Source organism: Panulirus ornatus, chromosome 46 (genome assembly GCF_036320965.1).
Source record: "Panulirus ornatus isolate Po-2019 chromosome 46, ASM3632096v1, whole genome shotgun sequence".
Classification (NCBI taxonomy): Eukaryota; Metazoa; Arthropoda; class Malacostraca; order Decapoda; family Palinuridae; genus Panulirus; species Panulirus ornatus.
The window spans coordinates 7,480,918-7,493,986 of NC_092269.1; the positions used below are offsets into that span (position 1 = coordinate 7,480,918).

At 36.1% G+C, this 13,069-nt stretch overlaps 1 protein-coding gene across 2 annotated transcripts; it reads right to left on the bottom strand.

Moving 5' to 3' along the window:
* Positions 1 to 627: 627 nt before the first annotated feature.
* Positions 628 to 12,357, bottom strand: LOC139763112 (RNA pseudouridylate synthase domain-containing protein 1-like). Of its 2 annotated transcripts, none has more exons than XM_071688768.1 (7): positions 12,220 to 12,357; positions 9,044 to 9,394; positions 6,916 to 7,091; positions 5,296 to 5,376; positions 3,508 to 3,751; positions 2,848 to 2,967; positions 628 to 1,606 (listed from the first exon to the last, which is right to left on the bottom strand). In XM_071688768.1, exons 3-7 carry the CDS (start codon positions 7,066 to 7,068, stop codon positions 1,287 to 1,289), a joined length of 918 nt encoding a protein of 305 aa, XP_071544869.1. In that variant the 5' UTR covers positions 7,069 to 7,091; positions 9,044 to 9,394; positions 12,220 to 12,357; the 3' UTR covers positions 628 to 1,286. The 2 variants fall into 2 exon arrangements, with proteins under 2 accessions (XP_071544869.1, XP_071544870.1); XM_071688769.1 differs by having other exon boundaries at positions 1,117 to 1,606; positions 6,916 to 7,072.
* Between the last annotated feature and the right edge of the window lie 712 nt (positions 12,358 to 13,069).

The window sequence follows — 13,069 nt, forward strand, 5'->3', positions numbered from 1 at the left end:
TACAAAAGATTTTCATCATTAGCCATTTTGTTATTCTTTTGAAAGTTTTCAGTATATTTTGTGTTCATTATTTGGATCAAAAGCACTATCTTAGCAGAGTGCTTTTTGAATTCTATATTCTCATTTACAATAACTCATAGATCCTCTCAGATATATTATTGACCATACCATATCATATTTGTTCAAATCTCTTCTCATTAATTTTATGTTGTCTTTTTCCCATTTGAAGGTTATGATCAGGTCTGTATATTGCTTTTTATTTTCTATTTCCAATCCTATTGCATAACTCATTCTTGCATCATCTGCAAAGTCCGTAGCTATACTTTCCTTAACTTCCTTATCTGATGGGGAGACAGAGTCGGAGATGGAAAGATGAAGTAAAAGAGGCTGAGAGTTATAGGGGGCCTGAACAACCAGTTAATGGGGTAAATCAGGGCTTAGAAAGTGTTCATAGATACCCTAGAGAGATCCATAGGTTTTCGCTTTGGATGGAGGCTCTGGTTTTGATATATTAGGCATGCCAGCCAGAGAGTCGATTTAACCAAATGAGGCAATTTTTCATTTGCTCCTTACACTGTCTGACTAAAATGGGGAAATGGTAAATTACTGAAGAATGACAAAAACATGAAAAGTATTCCTTTTAATTCAACCTTACTCCTTTTATGAGGTTCCTGCATCTTCAAGACGAGAAATCTCATGCTCATGGAGATAGACCAAATCAGAGTGAAAATAATTCAGTATAAACAATTACTTCCGATCATTTATATGAACTTGAATAAAATTATTATATTCAATACTTCATATATGCTGTTCACATTGCAATATGTGTCCAAAAGTGCACATCTTATGCTCTACATATGCCATCCATTTTACATTAAATTTTCAATACTGCACATGTCTGCACCAGAGGGCTAGTGGTGATTTCAGCTGTGACAAGATAACTCGACTGTGAAGAATGGCATAGCAAATGGTGTTTATCATGGCACTAAGCATGAATGGTTTACATTATGAAGAGTTTGGTATTCTTATCAGAGGGAATAAACATTGAGTTAAGTACTCTTAATGGAGGGAATGAAAAAATTTACAATTAAAAAGATGTGACAGAGATATTTCAGGCTCAGTTTATTGTTTATTGAGACTGGAGTAATTATGAGAGCATGTAATGACTGAAATACTGCAAAAATAATTAGCTTGGATTGCCCAGCTTGTAAAGTGAATGGACACTTAATTTTTGTATAAAACATACATGACTTATATTAAAATACATCCTTTCCTTTCTGTGGAGGTTAAGAGTTATTTTTACATGTTCCAATTTTCAGCTTCTTAAAAGATGCATCAGCTAGTACATTTAGTGTGTCTAATGGAACCCATTTATTTCTTGGATCATTTTCTGAGAAAGGGTCATCAGTTCTCACATCCAAGTATTCAAGTTTTGAGGGGATTACCAGTCTATAAGCATGAAGAAACATGCGGTAAGGAAAGATATCACAGCGATTAGAGTAAGTGAAGTCTCCAACAATGGTATGACCTGATTCAGACATATGGACTCGAAGTTGGTGCCGTCGGCCTGTTATGGGCTTAAGAAGGACCTTAGTTGCTGGATAATCTGAAATACAGAAAGCATATGTATAATTAATAATCAAGAAAGCTGTATATATTATTATATTATTTTAAATAACCAAGTTCCTTCAGCTTCAGGATTGTGCCCTTAACAAGACTGTACTCCTTTTTGTCAAATGATGATAATACAGCGATGTTGAAGTTGAACTTCTCATTCGCATTGTAACCACAAGCAAGCTGGGTCTTGTAACATCAAGCTGTCTGTATTTTTATAATTACTTTCTACCCTGAAGTCCCTTCTGCTTTCTCTGAATCTCCTGCAAAGTTCAGAAAGCCATCCACATCCACTGTGTAGGTTCACAGGTTTTAAAGTGTAGTGATGTGAGTGTTTCTATGGGGGAGGTAAGGGGTATTTGAGTAGAAAATGTTCAGTGTCTTCATTATGCTAATTGCATTCTTAAGTATGAAAGGTTTTAAGATGTGTTAAAACCATGTTTGTAGTGTAGGGATGGGTGATGTCAAGAGCTAGATTAACACATCTCATGTATATCTGGGGAGTGTAGTTTTTGATGGTTATATCTATGGAGGGGTGCTGTTTGAGACTGACTTAGGAAGGTGGTTGTACGGTGTTTGATGGGCCATTTATCAGTGTTATGTTTCTTTGGGGGTATAGACAAATACATTTTGCTGAAGTGTTAAGGCAGAAGTAAGCTTTTTAATGCTATTTGAGGATTTGCTTGCACTGTGTTTCAGTTCTTCTCAATTAGTAGATTTCATCTTCTTTTGATGATAACAGTACAACACAGAAGTATTCAACTCTCCTTTTCCTATATACAACACACATTTTATATACATCAATCTATATCTCTGATGCCCAGTTCCCTCCAGGAACCTCTCCCCCACAGCCTGACTCGAAAGTACAACTTTTTTCAGTGTGGTCTTATGGTTCTCATCTTATGTTTCAAATGTCTCTCAGCCCTATGATATTATTTTAGCTTTCAGTCTTTTTCCTAGATGGACTTATTATAAGTGACAGTTCCTTGATTTATTTTAAAAAAATTTCCTTTATTTTTTTTTTAATTCCATTAAGTTCTCTGCCTATTTATACCTGTAAATGTTTTTGCATCTTCTCTATGTTTCCTCATTGTATCATTCTACTTACTCTGAACTATCTGGACCCATCTTCCTAGTTTACTTTTTATGTTTTGTATTGCTCGCTACAGCTAAATTCTGAAGTGTACATCATATGATACAAATGGCAAGACAGTGAAACAGGCAGGTACTTACTGTTATATAGACCTTTCTGAAGTACTAAGAGACGAGTATGTGCAGTTTTACAGTAACCAGCATGTGGACTAACTGGTGTTGCCATTCGAATTCCATGCCATTCATCACGCATGTCATCACCTGTTAGCATGGAAATATTTTTCATTTTTTAAAGCTAATCAAAATGCAAGTTATATCAGAATATTAACCTCTACTTGAGTACCTTTATTGTTAGAAAAAGATGATTCCAAAACATGTCATCTGCTACAAAAGGAAAAATATGAATCATCATGTCCAGGAAGGCTTGACAATTGTAAATCAATCTTCTGATTATTCCACAAATAAGACCTCAGTTTTTGGCTAGAATACAAGTGCAACCATATTTGTGTGGGCTTTGTATGGCAAATCTAACTGTAATTTTACAGGATGCCTCTTCCTGTGTTAGTGAGGTAGCACCAGAAACGACGAAGAAATTGCTTCGTTTGCTCACATCGTCCCCAATCAACTCTAGCTGTCATGTGTTATGCGCTGAAACCTCAGACTCACATTCCTATTACAGTATACTCCTTTTTCTGTTAATGTATTGATATTAGATATTTTCTTAAACACTAACAGACTTGTGGTACGAAAATGAAACAATTAGGTGATTTGATACAAACTTTTGAAATAAAGTTAACTCACCTATTGGAAGTTCAACATCCATCATTTCTTTGGAAACATGACCCCTCACAAGAGCCAAATAATATTTATCAACCAGCTTCTTAACAAAACATTTTGTGATTTCCCCTGCAGCTCTCTTATGAAGAGCAATACACAGTAATCCACTAGTGGGAAAGTCAAGACGATGAGTAAATCTAAATTCATGTGTTAGCTCCTTATTGGCAAGATTAGGAAAAAGTCGTCGCAGCTGAGTTTGCACTGTTACCTGAAAAACATATACTCCATGTCAATAGTGTGACATGCATGAAAGAAAAATATTTATCAATCTCTTCAGCAAGGAAAATGTTTATTCCAGTTAGGTTATTCCATCTGCCAACAGGCCACATCACATATAAGTTCACAATATATGAAAGTGGCAAGCAGTCTGTTACATTCCAGTGAATGAAAATATTCCAAACACTGAGTCTTTATGACAGCTCAAATTTATGCTGGTTATGGAAGAATTTTATGGTGCTTCATTTAGTTGGCAGATGTTTTTGAAGCTTAACTAAGGGAGGCTAGACATGTTCACCTTCCAAGAGAAAGAATAGGGACTAGAACATAATTTATCAGTAAGAAAATAATACCTTGCTGGTATTATGTACAAAAAACACTTGGTATTTGCCGTTTCACAGCATTCCCTTGCGAATACATCACATTCATCATAGAACTTTGTCAACAAAATGTACCATATTTACACATGGCACTTCATCTAAATTAAATTCATAGGGGTCACGCAGTATGGTAGTTCATGTTCACTTTAAAATCTTCGTATGTTCTGAGATGTTTTAAAGGTAAACTTATAAAATATGCATTTCTTGTCTAGGAATGCATCCTACATTAATAGTATGGGAAGCCTGCATATACAAATAACACATCAAAAACTACATCAGGTGTAATGTACCATATAGCTGAAGTAAAATTTTTGAACCACTCTGGATCTAATGGAATAATCAGTATCTGTAACCTCCCCAAAAAATTAATTTGAATTCTGCTTAATCCTAGAGGAATTTGGATTGTATCCCTTCTACGTGTACTGACAACAGTACATTGTCAACCCTTAATACATGGGTTCCACAAATTCGCATCCAGTAAGATAAGCAAAACTTAGGCTTCCTTTCAATGTTTCATCCTAGTCAACTCATATTTTCTTTAACTTCAACCATATATCAACATTGTGCTGATGCTTAAGTCTCTATGTTGGCTACCTCCACCCTGGAACTCCTAATTTTCTTATGATGATAAAATCATTTAGAAATATTTAGCTGCTATTAAAGTCCTAGCAATTCATTTAAATATACAAAAGATAAAAGCAGCTCAAGGCCAAGCCCCACAGTAAGCCACTTGTTACTCCACCCAAATCAAAAATGACAATTTTGATATGCACTGTTTGTTCCCCTATGAAATGGTTGATGGGGGGTTGGGATGAATGGTTGGGAAGGTGGATAGGTTTCAATCAGGCCAGTTTAACATTAGGCAGCTTTCAGGATGAGCTGATGAGAAGTGCGTGATAATATTAGTCTATTAGGCAGTTTGATTTCCTATTTTACGAGTCAATTGTACCTTTTTTTCATGACAGGTTGTAGGTTACATTTTCTGCACTTTGAACTACAACACATCAATATCATATAATGCAAATGTGCTTTTGTTATCACTTAAGACATGCAATTGTGATTATCTGAAATCTGTTGTATAAATGACTTTTAAACATAATTTAAACTCTTCATATTCAGAGTAACACAAAAGTAACTGTAAAGCTCATGTCCTTACCTCATCTTCTGGAGTATTACTGTTAATTAGGACATCATATCTTTTGTTAACTACTATGTAATGACAACTCTGATGAACAACCTGAAAAGTGAAGTAGAAAGTGCTGTGAAACCATACATCTCTCAATCAAAAAGCTAAATATATGAATAAATATTGACCTTGAATATGATGCATCCAGAAAGAGTTATATTCTCTTGACTATTCTAAATACACAAAGCTGAATCTTGATACTGGTCTACAGGCTTTGATAATACTTCTGCACCTTTACAGTTTCCTTATGAAGTATCATTTTTAAGGAATCTGAACATTTCCCTTCCTCCTATTTGTTATCTGAATTTTCAGTTTTCTTTCTTTCTTTCATACTATTCGCCATTTCCCGCATCAGCGAGGTAGCGTTAAGAACAGAGGACTGGGCCTTTGAGGGAATATCTCACCTGGCCCTTCTCTGTTCCTTCTTTGGAAAATTAAAAAAAACAAGAGGGGAGGATTTCCAGCCCCCCACTCCCTCCCCTTTTAGTCGCCTTCTACGACACGCAGGGAATTCGTGGGAAATATTCTTTCTCCCCTATCCCCAGGGATAAGTTTTCATCTTGTTTATTCATGTAAAACTTCCATTTAAAATTTAGTCTTTTGAAATCATATCTGCCATGACCTGCACAAACAGGGTCAGGGTTTTGAGTTTAGATTTGGGTCCCATCCCCAAGATATCTCATTATATGTATGCGAATATTCCTAAATCCAAAACATTTCTGGTCCTAGACATTTTGGATAAGGGATATGCAACCTATATCTACTTTATACAAGTTATAGATGAATGTAAAATTGACAAGAATTATGTTATTGCTTATACCACAAGAGGCTACAGCAGAATGGTTACTTATAACAGAGTGCAGGATAAGTGTAGAGTGAGGGGATTTTATTTATAGTACAGGATGTATAGATGAAACCTTCTCAGTGAAGATGACGGAAAAGTAAACAGCAAAAGGAAGAAAGTTGTCGCAGCATTCAAGGACACTGAATAGATGCATAATGATAACAAGAACTGCAATGCACTGCAGGAAGTACTGAAAATCTATGGTGTAGAAGTGGTGCAGAAGTAAAGTTACAAGGTTCAACATAATTCTTCTACATTCTCCCTAGTATTTTTTCATACACATTCACCATTTCCCATGTTAGTGAGGTAGCACAAGAACAAGTTGAAGAAATGGCTTCATTCACTTGAATCCTCTCTCAAGCTATCATGTATAATGCATCGAAACCAGAGCCCCCTATCCACAACTAAGTCCCACAGGCCTTTCCATGGTCATCATTAAATTCATTCCCAATTCCATGGTGTGGATAAGTCACATACACCCACTCAAATCACACAAGCAGATGGGTTACAGACCTATAAAATAAGAGGACTGAGTTTTGCTTAATTATCCCATGTCTGATACTTTCAGATAGCCAATGCAGAGAGTTGACAGAAGAGTATTCTTGAAGACTTTCAGACAAATAAGAATCTTCAACCTGTGGTCCTGTATCTATGAGAATTTAGGAAATCCATGACTTCAGTACCCCTATTTGATAGTTATATGATTTCTACATACCTATAAATTTTACAAATATACAGAAACCTACCTCTATGTCATTAATTGATGGGGGCACATTTTCACCCAGTTTCTGTCTCACTAGACAAGTTAATGATTTGGAAATTCTCCCCAAGAATCGATGCCATGCCATACGGAACATCATCTCGAAGATATAAACTGCAACACTATCAAGCCAAAACATTCGCCTATAAAAGTAAAATCGATCTGTAATAAAGAGGATGGTTTAATAGTCATGGCAGTGGCTTATTTTTTATTATATTTCATTCAAGCAGTGCAAAGAGTAAAAATTCATATGCAAGTGCCACACAATAACTGTCTGGAAAGTTCATAGCAACTAATTTCATATCCAAAAAGAGCTGTACTTGCTTATGATAAATGATATGACATCAAGTAACCTTCAGCCTCCTCTGAACTACTAAATTCACCCTTTTAGAGAATATGGAACAAATGAGAAACTTCAAGAATGAAACAAGCAGCTGTTGATCATCATATACTCAACTAAATGTTGAGGATTTCTGGTTTATAGAAATTCAGAACAAACTGGAAGGAAATAACAAAGTCAATGGAACAAGTCCTTATACAGTAATGAATGTATTATAGGTAGTCTCTTGTTCATCGAGCAGTTCCAACAGAACTTTTGTCTTTTGTGGTACTTGTGAGTGAACAGGCTAGGTAACACTTAAAGTATCCTGTTTGATTACTACTTGCAGTTCCTATGATACCACTAGATGCCTTACACATCTTGGTTATCTACTCTATTGCTTAGTTTGGAGGGCCTGGTTGAAGAAATTATTTTATTTTATGAAATTTGCATTACTTCAAATCATGTATTTATACTAATGTTACAAACCTTCCTTTTTCATCCACACATTTGCAGTTTTCCTTTTGAAGTATCAAGGTTGAAGTAGACTTGGTTTTTAGTTTTGGTTGTAAATGGAAGCTAAGTAAACAAGGGTAATAATAAAATAATATGTAGTCAGTTGCACTAAATCACAAAGACTTTCTTCTGTACTTTCTGGTATAAAGAACATACCTTTTGTCACTCTTAATTATGTTGCATATAGTAAGAAATGAAATACATGTGGTACATTTGATCTATCACAGTAGCAACAATTGTTGATTGTTATTTTTATTAGTTCTCAGGACTGTGGGCTGACAAATTACTAACCAGTTACAACATTTATAGTTATTATTTGCAATGATAAGCAGTAAAGAGAAGAAATGACATTTCATAATATTTACACCAAGCTCAAGGTGGTGTCTCATGACCTTTGAGGCTTCCACTGCCAATGGGAAATTTGTCTGCAATTGTCACCATTCTGCTTTTGGGGTCCATATGTCTTGTTCTGGTGGTGGTGCTGCTGTGTCCTGCAGCATACCCACCAAAATCTTTTAGCAGTGCTGCTCCTCTCTGGACAACCTAGATAAATCCCATGAGATCTCCAGTGCCAACACCCTCTAGCACACAGCCATCTGTGTGACACATTCCTCCAGTGTCAATTCATACACCTCTAATAACAGATCAAGCCAAGCCAAATACATCTATGAAGTCATCCTATCAAACTCCTGAGGGTTGCAGGTATGGTTGTATCTTAAGGTACTCCATGTTTCTGGTTAAAATTCAGGTGCCTCATGATTCAAGCTTTCTCCAACAGGACTGGTAAGCAAAAGCTCTACATAACTGATATTCTGATACTGTGCAAGCCCTTGCTGATTCCCATAGTCTACACCTATCCATCCAGCTTCCATCTTGGCCATGGTCATCCCTAAAGCTGGCACAGCACAGGGTGCCATGACTGCTGCATCTTGTTTGCAGTCCAGGTCCTATGTGTATTGGCCTACCTGTACCTCCTGTTGGACAGTCTTCTATTCATGTTGGCCCACAAACTCCCCTGTTAGTCCGGATTTTGTTCATGTCAGTCAACCTATGGTGTTAAGTCTTACCTATTCCTCCTGCTGGTCAAGTCGCTGCTCATCTAAGCCTACTTAGTACCCCTTCTAATTCTGCTGTTCTGTTGGGTGTCAAGCTGGTCCTGTAACTTGCTTCACCACAACTAGAGCTTCTACTTGCTCCCATATCTGGTCTTGAAACCCTTCTTTATTTCATTCAAGGCTGCTGACTGATGTTTTTAACTCCATATGTAGCACTGCCTTACCTTATCTACCTGCTGCTGCTTTAACTATTGGGTCTGGCTGTCAACCATCTGCTTCTGTTGCTGGTCAGGTTATCACACATCCACTGCTGTTATTGGGCCAGGTTTTCAGACATCTGCTTCAGCTTTGTCGTCACTTCTTCCAAGCTTAACTTCATGTCCAAATCATCTACCACGCAATCCTGGCTCTTGGTGCACACTGCCCTCTAACATTCTGGCACCTTGACTTTCAGTAGTCCCAAACTCCTAGCAAGAGTTGTTAAATTGCTCTTCATTACTTTAGGGCATGGATTCTTGTTGAAATAAATGTGTGTGGATGTCGCTGTGAACAGTCAGTGCCTGAGTCATACACCACTGTAAAAAAGAACAATATGATTTACTGTAATGGAAGATATGAACAGTTACAGTTCAGCAGTTTCAGCACTGAAAGCCACTTCCTTGCCTTAACATTATGCCGTCAGTAACCTGCAAAGAAAAACACTACTGTGTAGCAGGTTACAATGACTGTATTTGGGATGTGATACTATGTAGTGAAGGGAAAAGTCACACCCACTGTGGATCTACTTGCAGAATGGGTTTATGTGCCTTGGCAAATTCACCAAGGATCCATCAGTAAAACTAGTGGGCATCTCTTAGTGTTGATCCTTTATATACCGCCCTGGTTACAAAAGCTGACCCAGTACAAGGAAATGATCACATAGCATGATGTAATCACAGCCACTTAGCAAAAAGGATATCAATCGAATCTTAGACTTTTTGAATTATGGAATGCATTATAGCATACTGTGATGTGGTTTGGAGAGCATTCTGGGAATCGAAGTAGACTATATATTTCTTCTTTGGAGAGTGCTTATTTTATTCAAGTGCCACCTGTATATTACTACAAAACCTACACCATCATATTTCAAGCCATCTGGTAAATATCTTAATTCTCTTTATATGAAAAGTTCAACATTGGTTTTTTCATCCAATCCCGGCAAAGTTCTTGGAAACCTTCCAGGAAGGGAACCATGTAAAATCTTTTTTAAATTGAGTTAAAGCCCAAACCACTCTCACCAGTGGCTTACTTTTTTGTACTTTAAAAGCTTTAGGATTCTGAAAATCAATGAATATGTAGTTAGACATGAAAGTTGGTCAAACAGAACCTGTGAAAATCTCACCTACTCTCTCTTAGTCTTAACTTGGTCTAGGACCATGTGGAATGGCTGCTGTTTAGTTATGTTTATAGGAACTTGGTGTGATATTCAGTTACAGATGTGTCTGGCATATTTCATCTGGAATATTGAAAATTCATGTAGATATTAACTGCTAAAGGAGTTTAGGAGAGGTTTTCAGTTTTTTCTTTTTCTATTTACTTGATTAGTCCTACATATGCCCATGATCTTCATAAGCCTCACTTCTGTCATCTTATCTACTGTCATAGGAGAAAAAGATAAATTCTAAGTTTAGGTATGCATGAAAAGTATCTACAGATACAGAGTGATTTTGTTTTGTGCAAGTTGAGAAATGTTTAGAGAGTAGACTAAAAGTAGCTACATGGGACTCCATAGAATGGCTGCTTGCATGGGGAGTTGGATGTTGGTGCGAATAGCCATCTGGTCTGTAGGTTGTTTGTCGAAATGTATTAGCAACTGACATAATGGTCACGTCATAGGTGTGTCTACTATACTTCTACTAAGATATTACTATACTTCTACTAAGATATTTAAATAAAAGATAAACTGGTTAGGCTATGTTGATTCTCACAGGGATTTCGTCTGTTTATAGCAATCAAACCCACAATATCCCTAATATTCAAAACCCTTACTACTATCATGTAAGTCAATAATATAGAAAAACTATATAGCTCCAAATCATGCCCGGCACCTTGTATCATATAGACAAACAATACTGTGCAAAATGATGCTAATATTCAAAGCAACTTTCAATGTATAGCTCAACAAGTAAATTATCAAATATACTGCTCCGCTCTAAATCACACTCCATGACTCTTATTGTTCTCTAAACAACAGTACACCACCACTGCGAAACAAAATCAATTAATATCCAAAGTTAAGAGCCATACAGAGCTAAACTTGACTTTACCGAAATCAGTTCAATAAATTTTCATATGAGAACAATTCAAACAACCCTAACACACAGCTGCATCATGGTATCAAAGGAAGATACCATAAAAATGGCAAAATTATGAAATAATATAATACTGAAGACAAAGTAAATGTCACACACTGGGAAACGGCTGAAGTTTCGTGTTTAAATCATACTCATTATATGCTTTATTCAAACCCACATTATCCATCAAGTTCACAACCCTCCCCACTTATGAGATGTGTTCATGCAAGATATTACTACTTTGTCTGGTACTTCATCCTTATTATGTCATGGTAGTTCATTGTGATTCCCTCCCCCCCCAACCTAACCTAACTTAACCTCATCTAATCATGCATTGTGATATTTCCTATGAGACCCCCTCCTCAAGCATAAAATAATTAATTACCATCACAGGCATTATTAATAGGCAGTGGCAAAAAATGCCACTCGTGGAACACCGACTGATTGGCATCGAGTCGATCGTTATATTGCCGACTAATTTCATGTACTTTTATTCAGTTTTTAATCGCATTAACTTTCCATGTGGAAAGTTTTTGAAGATATATATCATTATGAATTTTAAATCTGACGAGTGACAAACAATGTTGGGTTCACTGTCTAATGTAATCGCACGAGATCATTCAAACTACCATCTTGAAGCTCAGGGAAAGTTTTGGATAAAGCTAAACCCAGTCAAACCTACTCTAACCTAACACTGGTTAGGGGAATGGCAGAACTCCCACAGATTAAAAAAAAAAAAAAGGCTTTTGATATTACATATTACGTTGTAAGTTATCCTTGATCTTCAGGTCTTCCAAATTATTGGTCATTCATTGATCTATTGTAAGATAGGTCCCATCTCATTCTTCTCAAATTGTTCTTTTCCTCTGTATTATCCAAAGGAATTCTTAATTATTGCCACAATACAGTGACTAATTAGTTTCTCGTAATGACTAATCAGAGCGTTTACTGGTTTAATATCTCACGGGGCTCCTTTAACGGCAAAATAACCTCTACAAATGATCTAAATGACTGAAACGCTTGTTATATCCGGCTGTTTCAGCCTGAATTATCATTTACGTAAGTACCTTGTTTCCATTGTCCACTTGACGCTAAATAAATTCGAAATTGCCGACATCTTAACTACTTATTTTGGTGCCGGGTCATGAGAGTGCTACACCGTTGCTCCGGCATCACTTGATCTTAAGAGCGAACTTCCCTTTGAGATATCATGGCATTATCTGACTTAAACTCCTTAATGCATTTTCACATTCGCCATATTTCTATATACCAGAAAATTTTAGATAAAAGATGGACGTCGCTGATTGTCTTACAGAAATTTATATTTAGTGTAAATTGTAGTTTTTTAATGTAATATTGAACGAATTATGGGAACATCATATTTTAATTATATCATCACCCCCAAAATATTAATTGTATTCCGAAACTAATTATATGTAATAGTAACCTATATATTAATATTATAAACTGTAAGTCTGTTTACACAGACTTTAAAAGTAATACATCATAGCACATGTGTACGAGGGGACTGTATAATAAAATAGTCGTCAGGTAGTTTGATATTAAATTATTAATCATGACACATCTAAAACATTAATCCATTTAGAATTAATTAGGGAATTTCATGATATTTTGAGCAAAACGCAAAGATTTAAGTCAGTGAAGGCGTATGACTAAGTGCACACCGACTAGATCCTTAATTAAAATCTCCATGTACAAGATTTAGATATTGATATATCTTGACCAACTATAGAAGATTAATATTGCAAGCTTCTAGCTCATCACATGAATATATTTGAGTCCATTTTTCATTATTCTGTAAGAATCTCGATTATACAGCTGAATGGTAAAGGTATCGGTATGATTCTCATTATAATTTTCGAGCTTTGCAAGTTGGGTATTAGTATTAATAGAAAT

Excerpts from the sequence above, each read along its gene's own strand:
- LOC139763112 (XM_071688768.1), bottom strand. The coding sequence starts at position 7,068 with ATGTTTTGGCTTGATAGTGTTGCAGTTTATATCTTCGAGATGATGTTC. Across the intron at positions 5,377-6,915 it reads CATCAATTAATGACATAGAG|GTTGTTCATCAGAGTTGTCA; the intron begins GTAGGTTTCTGT and ends TTCACTTTTCAG. Across the intron at positions 2,968-3,507 it reads GGATGTTGAACTTCCAATAG|GTGATGACATGCGTGATGAA; the intron begins GTGAGTTAACTT and ends CCATGCTAACAG.